The 18,225-nt window shown below is 43.9% G+C and overlaps 1 protein-coding gene across 1 annotated transcript in view; it reads right to left on the reverse strand.

Annotated features, from left to right (window-relative positions):
* SART1 (spliceosome associated factor 1, recruiter of U4/U6.U5 tri-snRNP) overlaps positions 1 to 17,746 on the reverse strand; it is a 698,390-nt gene extending 680,644 nt beyond the window's left edge. Inside the window, exon 1 of the mRNA XM_085625869.1 lies at positions 17,407 to 17,746. Within this exon, the coding sequence (XP_085481995.1) occupies positions 17,407 to 17,662 (256 nt within the window). The 5' untranslated portion in view covers positions 17,663 to 17,746. The remainder of the gene's footprint in view (positions 1 to 17,406) is intronic.
* Between the last annotated feature and the right edge of the window lie 479 nt (positions 17,747 to 18,225).

The following is an 18,225-nucleotide window of genomic DNA, read 5'->3' on the forward strand; positions in this document are numbered from 1 at the left end:
ATCATGTGCATTTTTCCTTAGCTTCTAAGATGTGAAAAATGAGATAAAGACTAAGTCATGAAATCATCCAACCTGGTGAAAACCATACCTAGGTGAACACAGGACTCCAAACAATACTCCAGTTTTCTGATAAACCGAAACACTAGCATAAGCCAAAAGAAGTCTTATAGCAGAACTACTGGACACTTTAGAGACAGTACGTCTGTGTCCCACGACTCCCATTTAAAACACATTATCAAAAACTCAGATAGCAGTGCATTATGGGGACGCATACCGGTTTAGCACCGGTATTCCATTCCTGCTGCATAGTGCAAGGCACACTTGATTATAGATACTGGAAACACCATGCTTAGTCTACCTGCTCCTTTAAAGTAGTCTTCGGCCCGGGGCAAACACCAATGGCACCTTAAGCCCCAAAGTATGAGAAACTCAATTCTCCTTGCAAGCTAGCAGATGCGCTGGTCACTATTTTGACCATGTGGATGATAGCACACCAGTCCTGGATCTATGCTATGATGTTGAGGATGGCAGAGAAGACCCTCTTTAGTTCCTTTTGATAAAGGGAATCTTTTAATCCCAGGAGAACCAGAGACAGGGCACTTGTCTGTTTCTCACAATTGCTCCTCAGTTAGCATTTAAAGGGAGGATTACTTTAAGGGTTGATAACAAGGTGCCTTTTTGCTGTAGGTTAGACAACATTATCATCACTATAGCACAAAGCGATTGCTGCTTTGAACAAGAGGCAATGTGGGCAGTGAGAAAGATAACGGGCTACTGAAGAATGCAAACGCAATTAGGATCTGGGGCAAAAAGAAAAAAAAAAAGAAGACATTTCTGTAGCTCAGGACCCTCAAATATTCTTTTGGCTCCACCTCCGGTTTTGCAAAAAAGGTCCCCAACTAGTTGGCTATTATTTAATATGAATACCAAATGCATACCATTGTGGAACCTGGACTCAGTAAAGTTATGATTTTGCACAGGATCCTGAACAAATGTGTTCCCAAAAGATGAAGAATCCACTAAAAAGGATTGCTTACAGAACAGATTCATGCTGTGTGGGGGTTCTTAAGATGTTTCAGCAAAATGTCTAGGTATAGCAATATTTCCAAACCACAGCAGTCCAGAGATGGCACCACTGGAGCCAGTACCTTATTGCAGTGGTTCCCAAACTTTTGACTCCTGAGGACCCCCACTGAATCGCTACTGGAAGCTGGGGACCACCAAGCAATTTGTACAATTTAAATTTCAAAAAATTAAAACAGTAATTTGCAAAAAAAAATACACAAACAGCAGACATAATTCACCCAAGGGTTTATGGAAAGCGAGCAATCGGACAGCAGCGCGAAAATCCTACTGCTGATCCTGGCTGCATCTATTTTTACCCGCCTGCCAAGTAATGGTAACCTATACACATGTGCCTTTCCACAGCAGCCGCCACAAACACAAAAATCAACATAAACAGCTCTAGAATTGCTTGATTTTTGCTCACAAATAAGTGTCACTTGTAGTCTTTGAATGTCATCCAAAATGTCATTGAAATTATGAAAATGTCACACATAGGCAATCTGAAACATTGGCAGCTACGTTACATGAGGCCGACATAAAAAGGAAAGACAATTTTAAAGCACCCACGCACTTTTACTGTAAATGGGTGCGTACACTTGTATATAAAACACTTGCATGCAGTTCCAGAGGGAGACTAGCCCTCCTGCCGGTTGTACTCTGCTTTCAGGGCAAAAGGGGACATATGGTAGCAAAATGCCCCGGGTCAGTGTCACAAAGGTTTGTGTAAGCCGCAAGCTCTCCCATACTTGCTGCCTCGGATTAGCCTCCAGCACTACAGCAGCACTCCTCCATAAATACCAGCATTTGTAAATAGCGGGAGGGCGGTGTGTGCTGAGCTGCATGCAGCTTAAGTTTAAGGAGGCGTAGTTGCAGGCAGTGTGGCAGCAAAATCGGTGGCAGCTGTGCCAAACATAAGGGACTGGGAGAGTTCAGGCCAGCAAGTGCTAGGCACTGGCACCATTCCTACCCGCGAGCAGAAGTGGTCGGCAGCAATAGGACTGCTGGCCTAGGGGGTGCCTGCCTTCCAAAGTGGTTGGACTCGCTCTCTTCCCTCCAAAGAAATAAGAAAAGGGGAACGAAGGAGCCAAGGAGCTGAGACAATTAAGGAACCAACAAGTAACAAACTGCATCCAAAATCTCTTGGTGCATCACGCGCGCGCTTCATTGAAATTATGAAAATGTCACACAGACAATCTGAAACATTAGCAGCTATATTAAATGAGGTTGACATAAAAAGGAAAGACATTTTTAAAGCATGCACAAGCTTTTACTGTATATGCGTGCGTACACTCGCATGCAGTTCTTCAGCCTCGATACAAGAGGAACAGTTGCACTCTGCTTTCAGGGCAAAAGGGGACAAATGGTAGCAAAATGCCCCGGGGCTGGCCGCAAACACAAGAAGAAACGCACGCACTGCTGTGCGAGCGCGATGTCAGGTAACAGCAGAAGCAAATAATAAAATAAGGCCAATCACCCTTCAGCTTGCACTTAAAGCTGAATGGTGATTGGCCAGATTGTATTGTGGTTTCGCCGCCCCTGCGCCAACATTCACAGCTCGTGTGCTGTGAGAGCGCATGGGCGTTTGGTTTTGTTTTTCACTACGACTGAAGTCACTCAAGTCTGTCCTGCAGACCCCCTGGAAATGTGACATGGACCCCTGGGGGTTCGCAGACCACAGTTTTGGAAACGCTGCTTTAGTGAAAACACGAAGTGCATGTCTCAGCCCAAATAGTAGAACTATACACAGGAAGCAATTCTGCATAATCACAAACCAGAGGAATTTCAGGGCATGATGCCTCCTGGAGATGTAAAAGAAGCAATCAATGAGATCTAGAAAGACAAGCATATATTATGAAAGAATTACTAGTATCATACATTGCAAAAGTCCCCATCTTGAGCTTCTTCATGCTTGGGTCCTTAAGTCCTAAGTCTTGCATGAACAACAGCACATTCTGGCCCTTTGGTACACATTGCTATTAAAATCAAAGTTTGTTGATGCCTGTTGTACTTGGCCCTTTTTGCAGGATCATCCAGAACTTTTTGCTTTCCTCTGGTATGTTTTCTGACCTGTTGGTGGTTTTAGGACTCTTGGCACTTTATCACTGCTGTTCAGTGCTAAAGTGCATATGCACTGTATGGTAAAACTTGGTAAGAATGGTCTACACCGGCTTGGTATATTTAATTTACCCGTCAGTCCCTTGTGCAGTGGTATCTTATATACCCAGGGCCAGTAAATTAAATGCTACTGGTGAGTTTGCAGTGCTTTTTAAAGGTAGGCCCTAGCTAGCCCTATGGGCAGGGTGTGGTGTAGGTAAATGGTAGGACATGTGCCTTAACTGTGTGGCATGTCCTGTTAATGACAAACAGCCTATTTGGTTTCTCACTGCTATGAGGCTGCCCTCTCATAGGAATACATTGGGAATTCCCTGATATGTGCTTCATTGGTAATTCCCGACATGAGGAATAGCGTGATCAAGTTTAGTATGTTTGGAATAGTGGTGATAAATGCGATGTACTGGTGTTCACAGATTAATTACCACTATTTTAGAAATTACACGTTTAGAAGTAGGCATTTCTGTGTGCTATGTGTCTTTGTGCCAGCCGTGTATTGACTGTCTAGCCTTTGGAGTGACACGGGCTTGGGGAGGTGCAGTGGGTCTGGGTGAGTCAGTGCTAGTCTGAATAGGCCTGGTCTGCATTTGGAGTAGTGGGAGGAGTAACACCTGAATCTGAATAGGGCTGTGCCTGCCTTCCACAATGATGGCTCCGCCCCCCGTGGTGTGCCTGAGACCAGGGCCTACACTAACAATGGAGGGGGCTGTGCACTTGAAAAGATGTAAGTGCCCCACAGAACTGCTTTGGACTGGACACAGAGCCCTGTGCCAGGGGGAAGAACAAAGGCCCTTGGTGGTATAAATATTGGGGCTGTGACCCCATGTTTTGAGGAACTCACTAAACTGGTGCTTACTTGAGGACTGCTGGGCGCCAAGAGGAACCGCCACGAAGGACTTACCCTCTGCTGGAGGGCCCTGTGAGCTGGCCTGCCTGTGCCCAGCTCTGCCCTTGCCAATTTCTCGAGAAGGGCGGTCTGCCCCCTGGTGTGTCTCACAGTGGGAGACACAGTGCGTGGAGCACTCTGGGACCGCTGTGCCCGATACGCTGGTCCTTGGGGCCGATTGCTGAAGCAGGGGCTCTGCTGAGTGGCCACGGGCTGCTACCCCACGTGGTGCAAGAAAGGGAGCCAAGTCGATGGAGACTTTGCTCCGTACATCATCAGCCCTCTCGAGGCAGGAAGTCAGGCGGAGGATGCCTGGCCATGGGCAGGGTTCCCGCAAGGAAGGAGAGAGCCCCGCGTGATACCTGAGCCAGTTTGTGGACAGGGCCAGCAGCGAGATCGGGCTGGAGCCTCATGGGCTCCTAGTGCAGTCAAGAGGAGGGTCAGCCAACAGTACGGAACCAAGGAGACCCCGGTGAGGAGCCCTGTTGCATTCTTCCCACATTGCTGAAGTCGCTTGGGTGGCCACGCTGAGAGGAGGCGCCTCAGCAAGTGAGAGCTTCTGGGGAGTAGAGCCTGGGAGGAGCCCTGTTTTCGTATGCAGAAGGGAGACAAAGTCAGTGCCTCCCCTTTCCTGACCTAAAAGGGATGTTTTTCTCGACTTTGCGGACCGGGCAGGGAGGACGCCTCCACAGGGGTCCCGGTGTGGGAGAGTCAGTCGGAGCCCCAACCCGACTTTGGGGCACTTATTTTGTGCCATTCCAGGATGACCCCAGTAGAGGCCCCGGATTCAAAAGTGGCCTGACCCCCACCCCCCCCCCCATTTCCATAAGGGGGGGGGGGAGCAGGGGCTCCTATACTCTACCTTATGAGGCCATAATCCTCCCCTCAGTGTGATGTGGCCCTCTAGCAACCTTCCTGATTCAGGACAACTGGCTAGTGATTACTAGGATGCACTGTGAATTGCATGCATTCCAAGTGTGTTGTGCCATGATGTGATGGGGCTGTGGATTGCATTTCACAGTGATTGGGAGTTCCTAATAGATGCACGCTGCTAGTAGGTACTAATGTGCACTGCTGATTATGATGTATGCATGTGTGATGCTAGGAACAGTCCCTACCAGTAGCGCCCAAGTTGTGCTGATTGTGCATCATAACCAGTGTTTACTGTGGTGCACTAGGGCGGCGGTTTATGCCTACTGTGGTGTGATAGGTGCACCCTTACCAGTAGTTACTGGTTGTCCTCACTAATTGTGAGTTGTGATGTTATGACAGTGACCCTATTGTGTATACAATTCCTGTAAAGTAATGCCAGGTGGCACAGTATATATGTATGATTATGTTCTATTGTGTTTTATGGATAATACAAAGGCTATTTTTACGTGTGTGTGTGTGTGTGTGTGTATATATATATATATATATATATATATATATATGTCTTTTCAAGGATGAAATCTGAGAATTCCCAGAAAATAATCCAGCGGCACACCCAGGACAAAACAATAAATTTTTATTGCTTTAAACGAACAGAACTACGCGTTTCGGCGAAGCCTTTGTCAAGTTAGTGACCTGTGCCCAAATTCCCTTAGAAATACAGGTCATGGTTGATAGACAGAGAAGAAATATTATCCCCAAAATGTCATTTGTTCAAATTTCGTAACACCATTAATATTGCTTATTGGCCAATCAATAATGTTAATAATCACAAAATACGATTGCTTACTCGCCCCAATGAAAAATAAAATAAAAAGAAATGAAAATCACATTTCTGCCTATAAATGCCAATGTGCAATATCTCATGGATACAACGACAATTCATATTCCGTATCCTTGTTAAATAACAAAAGGGTACTAAGAGTGCAGGGGTAATGTACCCACATTGCAACATGTAAATGCTCCACTCTATTTACATTCCAATTATGAAAGTGCCATTTGTTCGAATTTTGTCACATCATTAACATTGCTTGTAGGCCAGCCAATAATGTTAATAATCACATAAATATACAATTACTTACATACCCCAATGGAAAATGAAATGAAAAGAAATAAGAGTCACATTTCCGCCTATAAATGCCAAAGTGCAATATCTCCTAGATACAACAACAATTCATATTCCGTATCCTTGTTAAATAACAAAAGGGTACTAGGAGTGCTGGGGTAATGTACCAACATTGCGACATGTAATGTTACCATTATGAAAATTCAAATCGTAGCCGGGTAATGTACCCGAACTCTATTCATAAAGCAACACAGAGCATTTAAGGAGACCAACCGGCGTTCATTTTATACATCTCATAACGGGCCACTGCCTGAACATCATCTGGTCATTATTTCATGATAAAATATGTTTTGGTTGCAATTTAAATAAACAGTTCAACAGTTTATATCAGCGATAAATCTCTCCTACCACTACACAATATACACCATTTTCAAGAAGAGAGGGATATTCGGGGGCGAGGGTCAACAACTGTCCGTGGTGAAAACCGTATTAATCCAAAACGTATCTATACTAATGAAAACACCCAGTGAAAAGTAAAAAATGAAAAAAGAAAAAAAATGAATATAACCGAAGAATTAGGGCAGTATATATATATATCACTCTGCTAAACCTAGCTAGTGATAAACAATTAATCTATGAAACTATATTGATATAATCCCATCACAGGTCATTATTATAATTCGGCCCTTGACTCCGGTGCTTAAAACGAGAAAAGGTGTTAAAATGCAATATTCAGATAGGGAGAACATATCGAAGGAAGAGGAATAAATCTATACCCCTATGTGGGTGGCCAGTTCTTCACCATAGTTCATTCCATTGGGGATTTTGGTGTTAAGTTCGATAATGTACTTGGACTCAGTGATCCTTAGAAGTTTCTCACGATCTCCCCCTCTTGGGAGAGGTACGATCCTATCAATGCCATAGAACTTAATCAATTTGGCATTGCTCTGATGTTTATCCTGGTAATGCCTCGCTACAGGATAGTTGAGGTCGATATTTGTCACGGCTCTCATGTGTTGCAAAATGCGGGTCTTAAACTGTAATTTAGTGCTGCCCACATAATTCATACCGCAGGGGCATTCCAGGACATAGATAGTATAGTCACCGGTGCAGGTTATGAATTTATTAATCATTTTTCTGTTTTTCCCTACGATATAGCTGTCACAAATTTTTGCTGTGCTCACATGCCTTGCAAGAGCCGCATTTTTTGAAACCCTTCGCAGTTCCCAGCCATGTGATGTTATCCGGAATATTCTGATAGCTGTGCACAAGTTGATCTTTAAGGGACTTGGATTTTTTGTATGTTATTAATGGAGTGGGACCTATTTCAGTACCAATAACGGGGTCAGATTCAAGTAATTCCCAGTGTTTTTCATTAAGTACCTAAGAGTGTTGGATCTGCTATTGTAGGTGGTAATCAGCCTAGGTATTACTGTCCCTTTCTCCCTTTTCTTTCGTGAAGAAAAAAGTGCCTCATTACGTGAGATATTCTCAACTTTTTTGATTGCTGTTGAGATCACCTTAGGCAGATAGCCTCTTTGTTCAAATCTCTTTTCCATGGTACGTTTTTCTTTGGAGAAACCACTTTCCGTATTGCAGTTCCTTCGAGCCCGAAGGAACTCTCCAAAGGGAATACTGTTTCGGAGTGGTACAGGGTAGTTACTATTTGCATGAAGTAGGGTGTTCCCTGAGCTTTCTTTGCGGAAAAGGGTGGTTACTATCCGATTGTTCACTATGTTAATGGCTACATCCAGAAATTCACAGTGTGAGGTACTGATGGAGTGAGTAAATGACAAATTAAGGTCATTATCCCCCAATTTATTTATGAATTCTTTTGCCAAATCTAGGGGTCCATCCCAAATCAAACAGGTCATCAATATACCTGATCCAAATTGGGATGTGTTGTACATACTGCTCATTCTCGTCTACTCATACAATACATTCCTCCCACCACCCTAGGAAAAGATTCGCTAGGCTGGGTGCGAAAGATGTTCCCATCGCTGTACCCCGGATTCAAAAGTGGCCTGACCTCCACCTCCCCCCCCCCCAATTTCCATAAGGGGGGGGGGGAGCAGGGGCTCCTATACTCCACACTGAGGGGAGGATTATGGCCTCATAAGGTAATGTGGCCCTCTAGCAACCTTCCTGATTCAGGACAACTGGACATGGCTAGTGATTACTAGGATGCACTGTGGATTGCATGCATTCCAAGTGTGCTGTGCCATGATGTGATGGGGCTGTGGATTGCATTTCACAGTGATTGGGAGTTCCTAATAGATGCACGCTGCTAGTAGGTACTAATGTGCACTGCTGATTATGATGTATGCATGTGTGATGCTAGGAACAGTCCCTACCAGTAGCGCCCAAGTTGTGCTGATTGTGCATCATAACCAGTGTTTACTGTGGTGCACTAGGGCGGAGGTTTATGCCTACTGTGGTGTGCTAGGTGCACCCTTACCAGTAGTTACTGGTTGTCCTCACTAATTGTGAGTTGTGATGTTATGACAGTGACCCTATTGTGTATATAATTCCTGTAAAGTAATGCCAGGTGGAACAGTATATATGTATGATTATGTTCTATTGTGATTTATGGATAATACAAAGGCTATTTTTACGTGTGTGTGTGTGTATATATATATATATATATATATATATATATATATATATATATATATATATATTCACTGAAAAAACCATAGGTTTCAGGGGGCGTTATAGTTAGCTGGACTTTTCACTCGTACAAAACCATTGAAATTCCCCCGTTGTAGTTAGTTCAGCTAACTATATCTTGCGCGCCCGCAATGCACTGCTGATGACGTCACATATTACATCACTTATGACATGGTCAGTGACATCACTGATGACATCTCAAATGACATCACTAATGACATCACTGATGACATCATCCTTGTGATAGAGTGGCAGACCTCCGCTTCCCCTAATATAACCTTTGATACACACATTCAAAAATAGAAACTACAATGTTCAAAACAATGGACATACCAATACCAGTTACAACAACCTATTCAGTAATTCTAAGATCCACATACACATCCACTCATTCACCAACAGTCCTATACAGTCACTCATACATGTACTCCCTCATCATATGTACTCACACACCTATACATCCTGTTACACAACGCCACTCATCCATAGAGTTACTCACACACATAGTCACTCATGCTAATAAAGAATCAAACATCCATTTACTTGCATATAGTTATACACACACCACCACACTTACTTCTACAGAAACTTACACATACTTAGCCTTTTAAACAATCACTTATAGAAACTCATACTCATTCATACAGGAACTCTTTCAATCTCTCACTCTCACATATACTCTGTGACCCCCTGACCAAGGCTAGGGGGTCAGGAACTGTCCACTCTGCCCCCTTTTCACGTTCTCCACCTTTTTTTTTTCACCCCCTCAGACTGCGAGAGACAAAATGGCGGCCGACACTTCCTGGTTTCGACCGATTCTAATGTTTACCGACATCTAACAACCAATCAGAATTGCGCTCGCGCACGGCAGGTTGCGCGCACGGTGCGCGCGTATAGATATTGATATGCTTTTAAATGCTATTTTCTCAGGAAATACTGAACAGATTTTCACCAGACCTGCAAAAGGCACTTCATTGACCTTATGGCTACCTCTCTGCCAAATTTCACGTAATTCTGTTCAGCCGTTCGGGCTGTAGCTGCGACCAAAGGTCCTATGGAAAAATGCATGGGGAAAACGCGTTTTGGGACCCCCCCTTTTTCTCGGCCCCCGCTTGACGAATCACCCCGAGACTTTCAGGGTAGGAGCTGAGCGGAGCGCCCCATTAGTTTTGAAAACTTCGCGAGGATTCGTCAACCGGTGCCAAAGTTATTCAAAATAGAATTTTGAGATTTCCTATGGAGACTAGGTTGTAACTATAACTATCTACTGGCGACCGCCAGTAGATAATATATGTGTGTGTTGTGCAAACGCTTTACACATTTCCTCTGGGATAAGCCTGACTGCTCTGTCAAGGGGGTGAGCAGGGGTTATCTTTGGCCTGACTAAAGTGGTGGTTTCTGCCTGGCTTAGGCGCATGCCCTAGCCCACCAGAAATCCCATTTATGACAATGGGAATGATTTATTTGTTGAATTTCCTTAAATCAAGCATGAGTCTGAAAGAAAAAATGACTTTCTGGACAAAGATTACAATTAAGTACATTTTGGCAGGATGGCTATGTTAATTAAAGGCACTCCAATAAGATATGTACTTATTGGCATGTCATTAGTTCACATCTGGCAGTATGACTTGACCTTTTAACACTTTGAGGGCTGCAACTGGAGTAACGTTACATTGGATAACAGTAACCGCTATTATTTTCGGCACAGCAAAAAACTGGAGAAGGGTGGTATGAACATAAGTAACACGTTTTAGAACTGCTACAAAGAAGGAACCAGAACTGCATTTTTATTTCCTACAGAAACCATATTCATTCCAATACCGAATGCTTCTTATGTGGGTCATTCGGACAACCATATCTTTGTTCTCAAATCAAAAGAAGTTGATCTTGCCCCGGTCTTTCTAACTTCAAACAGACAGATTGGAGCAATATCACACTGAAATGGATCAGGTGCCCTCTAAACTGTTACTCTATCTAAGTCATCTTTTGGATAGTCAGGACAGAGGCAGTTGAATCTGTAGTGCCTATGAAAAGGCCTCCTACTTTGCTGCTTTCTTCCCATCCTTTGCTAATCCTTGCGGGGAAAAGGTGTTTTTAACATAGCTTCCTATTAAAGATATCTCAAAGAGGAGGAGGTGGAAGCCTTTTGCCATTTTCTGTGCAGCTCACACCTACAAGCACTCTTAAAATGTACACCATATCATCCAGCTGATCTCCAAGCAACTTAAGATATGGAAAAGGTGACTTCAACGCTTCTGATTTGCAATCTGCATCAGTCTTTGAATCCTTATGAGTAGTGTGTTTTCTGGCTGCCACATACGCCTCTGTAACCAAACCAAATGTTCGTACTCAGAACAAGACTACGTCAAAGACGAAATCTTTCAGTATCGTATAAAACTTCAAGCCATCTTCACATACACCCTAAAAGCCTGACAATTTAACATGTTGCTTGTGTGTTAGGAATTGTAGGGCCAGATGGGGTCCATCACATGGCTCTCTCAAGGATGAGGCCACCTATTCGCTAGCACCCACTATAGCAACATGGAACGTCAAAGGACAGTAACGGACTACCGCCAAAACTAGCCAGCAGAAAGTCCACCTTTAGAAACTCTGGCACAAAGCTTCTTCTCACACAAAACAACCTTAACTGCCGGAAATAAGAGAAACTCAGCCTGTTTGGACTTCAGATATTGTATAATCAAGGGCCCTTTCTTTGGCTTGCTCAGGTTCATCCTCCGCAGGGAACCATTGTTCTCTGCAAAATGTTATGTTCTGTAATGCTGCCCCAGAAACTTTTTTTCTGAGTTCAGTATATTCTTGGAGGAGATCTCTTTATCCAACTAGGCAAACTGTCTGCTAGATGAATGTGTAACCGGAATGGTATTATCCTTAATGTGATGGTTTTTTGGGCTCTATGCCTTTATTGCGTTCTCCTAATAATCTCACGTATACTCCTCTCTGAAAGGGGAGGAAAGTAACACCAGTCTGTGTTTCTGCTTCTACCCCTTGACTTTTTGGACAGGAAAATGGGAAGATGGAGACTACAGGGATAAATCTTGTCTGCTTTTATGTCATGTTGCATGTTCTAGCTGCCATAAGGAAGCAAAATCATACTGAAATCTCCACTGTAGTTGCACACATGCCTGTCCCATAACATCACTGGCACATTTTCTCTCTTAATGTCATGGGCAAGAGTCATTAAAAGGGTACCAGCACCTCTGGGCCTGCCACTACTATGGAAGACAAAGCATGTGAAGATCCCACCTAAGGCAAGATAATTTTGGTATAGGCAGACAGGCACCCACCTCCGAGTGCAGTACTGCTTGGGGATTCTATTTAAAAGGTGAGGAATCCACAGGTAGATGTATCCATCAGAAGAACAAGTTACTTACCTTCTGTAACACTTTTTCTGGTGTATACAGTATCTACCTGAGGATTCCTCACCTTTTGAGTATTCAATGCTCCAGTATTCCAATGCTCCAGCATTCCACTGAAACTTTCTTCTCAGCTCTCCCATGTAGATAAGGATGCCAAAAAGGCCCATCGCTCCACACAGGGCTCCATGTGATGTCACTGGAGCCATAAGAATCCTCATCAGCGAATTGATGTCCGTTTCCACAAATTTTATTTAAAAAAAAAAAAATTGACTTTTCGGTATAAACAGACAAGCAACAGAGAGGCGGTGGGTTGGTGAGGAATCCACAGGTCGATATCCTATCCACCAGAAAAAGTGTTACCTGCTTATACCAAAAAAACATGCAAAACAGAACAACAAAGTGACCGTCCCTCCTCACTTCAGAGTCTAAGAGTCTAAGCAATAGTGCTTTCCAAAAGTGTGGAGGCAGGCCTGAGTTGCTGCTTTGCAAATGTCAACTACAGGGAGGCCTCTAGCTAAAGCAGTAGTAGAAGACCGAGCTCTAGTGGAATGAGCTCTAATATGTTCAGGTGACTTCTTTGTTAGCCATGGCGGAACAGATCTTTATGCACATGATGACCCATCTGGGCAATTTTTTTTATGCACTGCTTTTCCTTCCATCTTGCCCACAAACCCATCAAACAGTTGATCATCCAGCAGAGATCACGAGTTCTGTCCACATAAAAGCTCACAGCCCTTTTAGGGTCCAATCAATGAAGGCTGTTGACCCCTTTAGATGGATGTGGAGTGGGATAGAAAGTTGGAAGGATGATAGACTGGCCCAAGTGGAAGGGAGTAACCATCTTTGGCAGGAAAGCAGCCCTGGTTCCTCAATATCAACTTACCAGCATAGAAAGTTGTGAAGAAAGATTTCACACAATGTCTGCAATTCACTAACATGCTTAGCAGACATCATGGTAACCAGAAAAATGGTCTTAAAAGAAGTCTTTAAAAACAACTTTGCAAAGGTTCAAACGCAGATCACATAAGATAAGTTAGTACCAATTTAAGATCCCACTGAAGCATGATGAACAGAGTAGGAGGGTATTTGTTAGTAAGTCCCTTAACCCCTTCAGTGCCCCGCCCTTTGCCGGGCGTTGCATTAGCGGGCGGGGTTCATGACGAGATAGTCTCGTCATGGGCACAGCGCAACCGTGCTCCATGACGAGACTATCTCGTCATGGGCACTGAAGAGGTTAATAAACCTTTATACTATAGGGGACTTAAACAGAGAAGTTTGATCAGGTAAACAAAGGAATGCAGAAAGGGCCGACAAATATCCCTTAACTGTTACAACTGTACAGCCTTGTTGTGCTAGGGTAAGTGCAAAATGTAAAATATAGGAGAAATGGGCCTCTGAGGAGTCAACAGAATGTTTTTCACACCACTTTACAAACTTGGCCCATCTGCCAGCATAAAATGACTTGGTGAAGTGTCTTCTGATTTAAATAACATCCACCACATCAGGGAGAGAAAAGTACTAAGGTTATCCTGTTCAATCACTTGGCTTGTAGGTGCAGGCTATGGAGGTGGGGAGTAAAACCTGCCCCTTCAACTGCAAGAGGAGTTCTGCCTTGTGAGGGAGATAAAGAGGAGGGCACAGTGAGAGATGAAGGTCTGTGTACCATACATACTCTTTGCGGCCAATTTTGGGCTATTATTTTTGGCAAATCTTCCTTAGAATACGAGGAATCACGGGTATCGGGGGAAACGTGTAAAACAGCTGTGAGCCTCAGTCCAATTGAAACGTGTCCCCCAGTGCTTCCTGCATCGGACACAGGAAGCTAAGGAATGCCAGGCAATGCATGTTCTTGTGAGGGCAAAAAGGTCTATTTGAGGGTGCCCCGCAATAGCCAGAAAAAGTGTTGAACCACTTCTGGATGGAGACGCTACTCCAGATTGTCTGAAAAATGCCAAATGAGATAGTCGGTAAATCTGATGGTCCTGAGCCTAGGACCAGAGTCGTAGAGCTTCTCTGCAGAGGGGATCTGACTCTACTTCTCCCAGTTTGTTTATGTACCACATCACAGTAGTAATGTCTGTTAAGACTTGAATGGACTGACCGCGAATGGAAAGACTTGAGAGGTAGACATTTAACCCACAATTCCAACAGATTGACATGCAACAAACATTTTTCTGAAGACCAAAGACCTTTCATCTCCAGTTCCCCCAGATCAGCTCCCCAAACTAGAGTGGAGGCATCCATTATCTGTGTGGCTACTGGAGGTAGAGGGCAAAACGGTTTCCCTTGAGACAGATTGCCAAACACGCCCCACCACTGAAGATTCTCTGAAGTCTCTCTGGAGATACTGACCAACTTTGAGATCCCTGTTGTGTTGAAACCAGTGCCTGAGGAGGGCCCTCAAATGCCAGCGTGCCTGGGTGACAAATAGAATGCAGGAGGCTAGCAGGTGCAAGACCTTAAGGACTGAAACCACACTCCATTATGAAAAATAAGAATCATAGCCTGGATGTCCAGAATCCTGAGGAGGAGGAAGAGGAAAGTAGGCTCAATTCGCCATAGTGTCCAGTACTGCCCCTATGAACTGGGTGCACTGAGAGGGCTCTAGGTGGGGCCTGGGCATGTTGATAGAAAAGCCCAGGTTGAACAACTAAGTTGTCAACTTCAAGTGATACAACACCAACTCTGGAAAATTGGCTTTCATCAGCCAATCATGCAGGTAAGGGAATAATGGAATTCCCCACCTTCTGAAGATTCAAGGTGCAGAAGTAAGACCAAATGGAAGGAGGGCAAACTGGTAATGTTGAGACTCCACTGTGAAACTGAGATACTTCCTCTGCAACGGGAAGACTATGCCGAGTAAGGGCATTGCTTTGAGGACTGTTTGACTACAAGCACCCCTTCCTTCCCATGAAGTGCCCATGGGGCATGAAATAATGAACAATCATGTCTGAAAAGAATCAGCATACCTTGTAGGTGTTAGCTGAATCAGCATAGCGAGTAGGTACAATCAATGCATGAAATTAAGCACTTCACCAATGCAGTGAATTTCACAAAACTAATCATACTAGGAGTGGTATTTGGGATCTTTATATCTGGTCCTCAAGAAAAGCCTATGGGGTTAGGCTTGAAACATGTTGACAATAACTCCCATCATAGTGTAAATCTCCACAACCCCGTTTTTAGGAGTACCAGCTAAAGGACTTAATAAATATTATCATCCAAATAGCCAGGTACTTTTTAACAACACTGATTCTTCCTTTTGACCCTTCCACTGCCAACCCCACATAGTCACACCCCAACAAAGTGCTCCCATGTCTCCGTCGGTCGTAGCACGCCCCGTCCTGCAGCGGGGTGGGATGAACCCTATGATGAAGCATGCCACCATGGGACTTTTTGGTAGGTGGGGGTTATTTTAAGAAAACAAAATCATTTTCTCTGATAGCACTGACTATCCCATCGATAGGAAAGTCACAAGTGGACTCTCTTTGTTTATGTACGTTTGACAGGAGGCCGAGTCCACCTTGTACCTAACCTCCCCCTCTTCCTTTATTTAATATAGAGATGTCCATGGTTAAAGGGACATAATGAAGACTTGTTACTAGTTATGTGATTTGTGCAAGCCACAACATTTCAAGTCCAGGCTTGTCAATGACAAATGAGATCTTTAGAAGGCCAAATAACACAAGTACATATTACATACTGAACTGACATGTAAATACAAGGCTGTACACAGGATACAACGCCTCCACATGATCAGATTCAATTAACTGGTATTATACACCAAGTTGGACTTTAAAAAATATCTTGCTGAATGTAGTAATAAAGCCCGCAGCAGCTGAACTACACCACGCTGAAGGTGAGATGCAATCACAGGATTATTTATTTATAATTTCTATCTACCTCTAATGAACCATAAAGTATTATGGCGCTCTCCAAGAATCAGCAAAGGAATACATGCACAGAAACAATAAAATAACAACAATGCAGGATAGAAAGATGAATTACACTATTATGGGGCATTGAATAAAGTTGTGGATGACATAGGCACAAGGGGCGGGGGAGTTTTAAAGTGACAGAGTATGATTTCCATTAGGCATCTGGCAAAGCCAAATTTAATAGACAGTGGTATAGTTATAGGTATACGATGCCTTAGGAACAATCGCACATATATCAGTTCAGGATAGTATTGAGTTACGGTTCTGTAAGGTGAGGAGAACCATCAACCTCCCCCAAAGTTGTGGCTAAAGCCAAAATAGAAATTCACAAAATCCTCAGCATATCTGTATTCGAGGACCGAACACACTGATCTATTTGTGGCTGTACTACATCGCGTAGCAGGGTGCTTTTACTGATAATTACGGATGTACTCACTTCGAAGCAAGGATACTAGACTCACCCGCAGTCTAAAGCGTGTGGGATGTAATTATCACCACATGGAAAGTTGCTACCAATGACATTGAAGCCTTGATAAAGTCGCGGGACGATGTCCCAGTTTGTGCGACGAAACCAGTGTTGGCTGATCAGAAAGAAAAGAATAAAAGAGAGAGAAGATTTCTGAAACGGTTTATAATTTGTGTATACTTACATCGATAGTTAATATCACTCTATAGACGTGTGCTGAGGATTCAGTGAATATCTGTCAAAGCCAACACAGTTCCTTCTTTCTACCACCTGGATACCCTCTTGGGAGAGACGTGCGCTCTACAAACACTCATAACATATAAAGTTAGATACCTTTCATACTCACGCAGGGAATGTGCCAGCTTTTCACAGACTATACCAATTCAGAAGCTTTATATATAGTTGCCCTACACACCTCAAACACTCCTAAGTCAGAAACATATTCTACATACCGTCAAAGATTCCCTTCAGTGTTCGTCAAGCGCACCTGCTATACAATCACGAAGACAGACACAGATCTCATTCACTTGAAAGCTCAGAGACTGTACGCGATAACACCTCACTACAGGCTTATCAACTCACAAGCCTTATATCAAGTTACAAGTTCAATGAGACAGTGTACGTGGTATGAAAACTCTCAATGGCTTGTTAACAACTAGCTGAACTTCGCTTCGAATATACATACCCGGTACCACTTAACACCAGCTGTAAAGCAACTTATAAAGGATTGAGGGCTAACTATTCTTACACACATGGAATTTCGGTCATTTCGTATCGCTATAGTGCTGCTCCTGCAACCTTCTCCCAGGGCAAGCATCAGCCAACACGACGTCGCTCATACGTTTCAGGAAGATACATTCCACCCCATTAAAGCTGTGACACCTAGTCATTCTCACCCTGCTGTTGCTGCTCGTATCCCGGGTCTGGCTTTTCCTTCTTTAACCTCCGACTGGAGCTCACGGGGGCAGTGACAGCAGAAGCTGGCGGGCCCGCCTCAACTACAGCGGAAGCCCCTCGGCTAGTCTTTCGGTCGCGACCACCTCGCTCCCGGGAACGCTTACTGGCCCCACGCTCCTTGTCCCGGTGTTTGTGTTTTTTGTGTTCGCGGTGTCGTTCTTCGCCATCCTTGCGGTGCTTCTTGGAGGAGCCCATGAAAGCGTTGAAGTGGACTCCTCTCGTGCCGGGTGTTGATGCACCTACGTTGTGTTGACCTCTCAACTTTGTGGAAACGGAAGAAGGACAATCGCCAGCATGCGTAGTTCAAACAAATAATGTGCACAGTTTGCGTCCATCTTAGGATCAGGCCCCGCATTTTTTAGGTCAATCAGAGAAAAGTAATTGATTTATTGGCTGATAAGTAGCATCATGGCACCTTTCTATGTCTCATCTTTCATTTGTTATCACTTTAGCTTTTTAATTAAAACTCTACCAACTCACTTAGGAAAAATAGCATAAGTGTCGTTATGTGGGTGGAGCTTGATTTAGACGTTTCTTCAAAAGAAAAGCTTGTTTTCTGTTGGTTGGTCCTTAGCAGCTATTTTAGGGTGATGCTTTGGGTTTTTTTTTGCCTGACTATTTACCTTGGATTGTGGTTTAATCTTCCCCGAAGCCTGTCACTGTTGCGGATTGATCGTGTCGAACTATTTTTGTGTCAATTTGATGGACCTGTGGATGAACAGTGGTTGCTACGCTGGGTGAGTAGTGTGCGCATACTC

This window comes from Triturus cristatus, chromosome 9 (genome assembly GCF_964204655.1).
Source record: "Triturus cristatus chromosome 9, aTriCri1.1, whole genome shotgun sequence".
Lineage (NCBI taxonomy): Eukaryota > Metazoa > Chordata > Amphibia > Caudata > Salamandridae > Triturus > Triturus cristatus.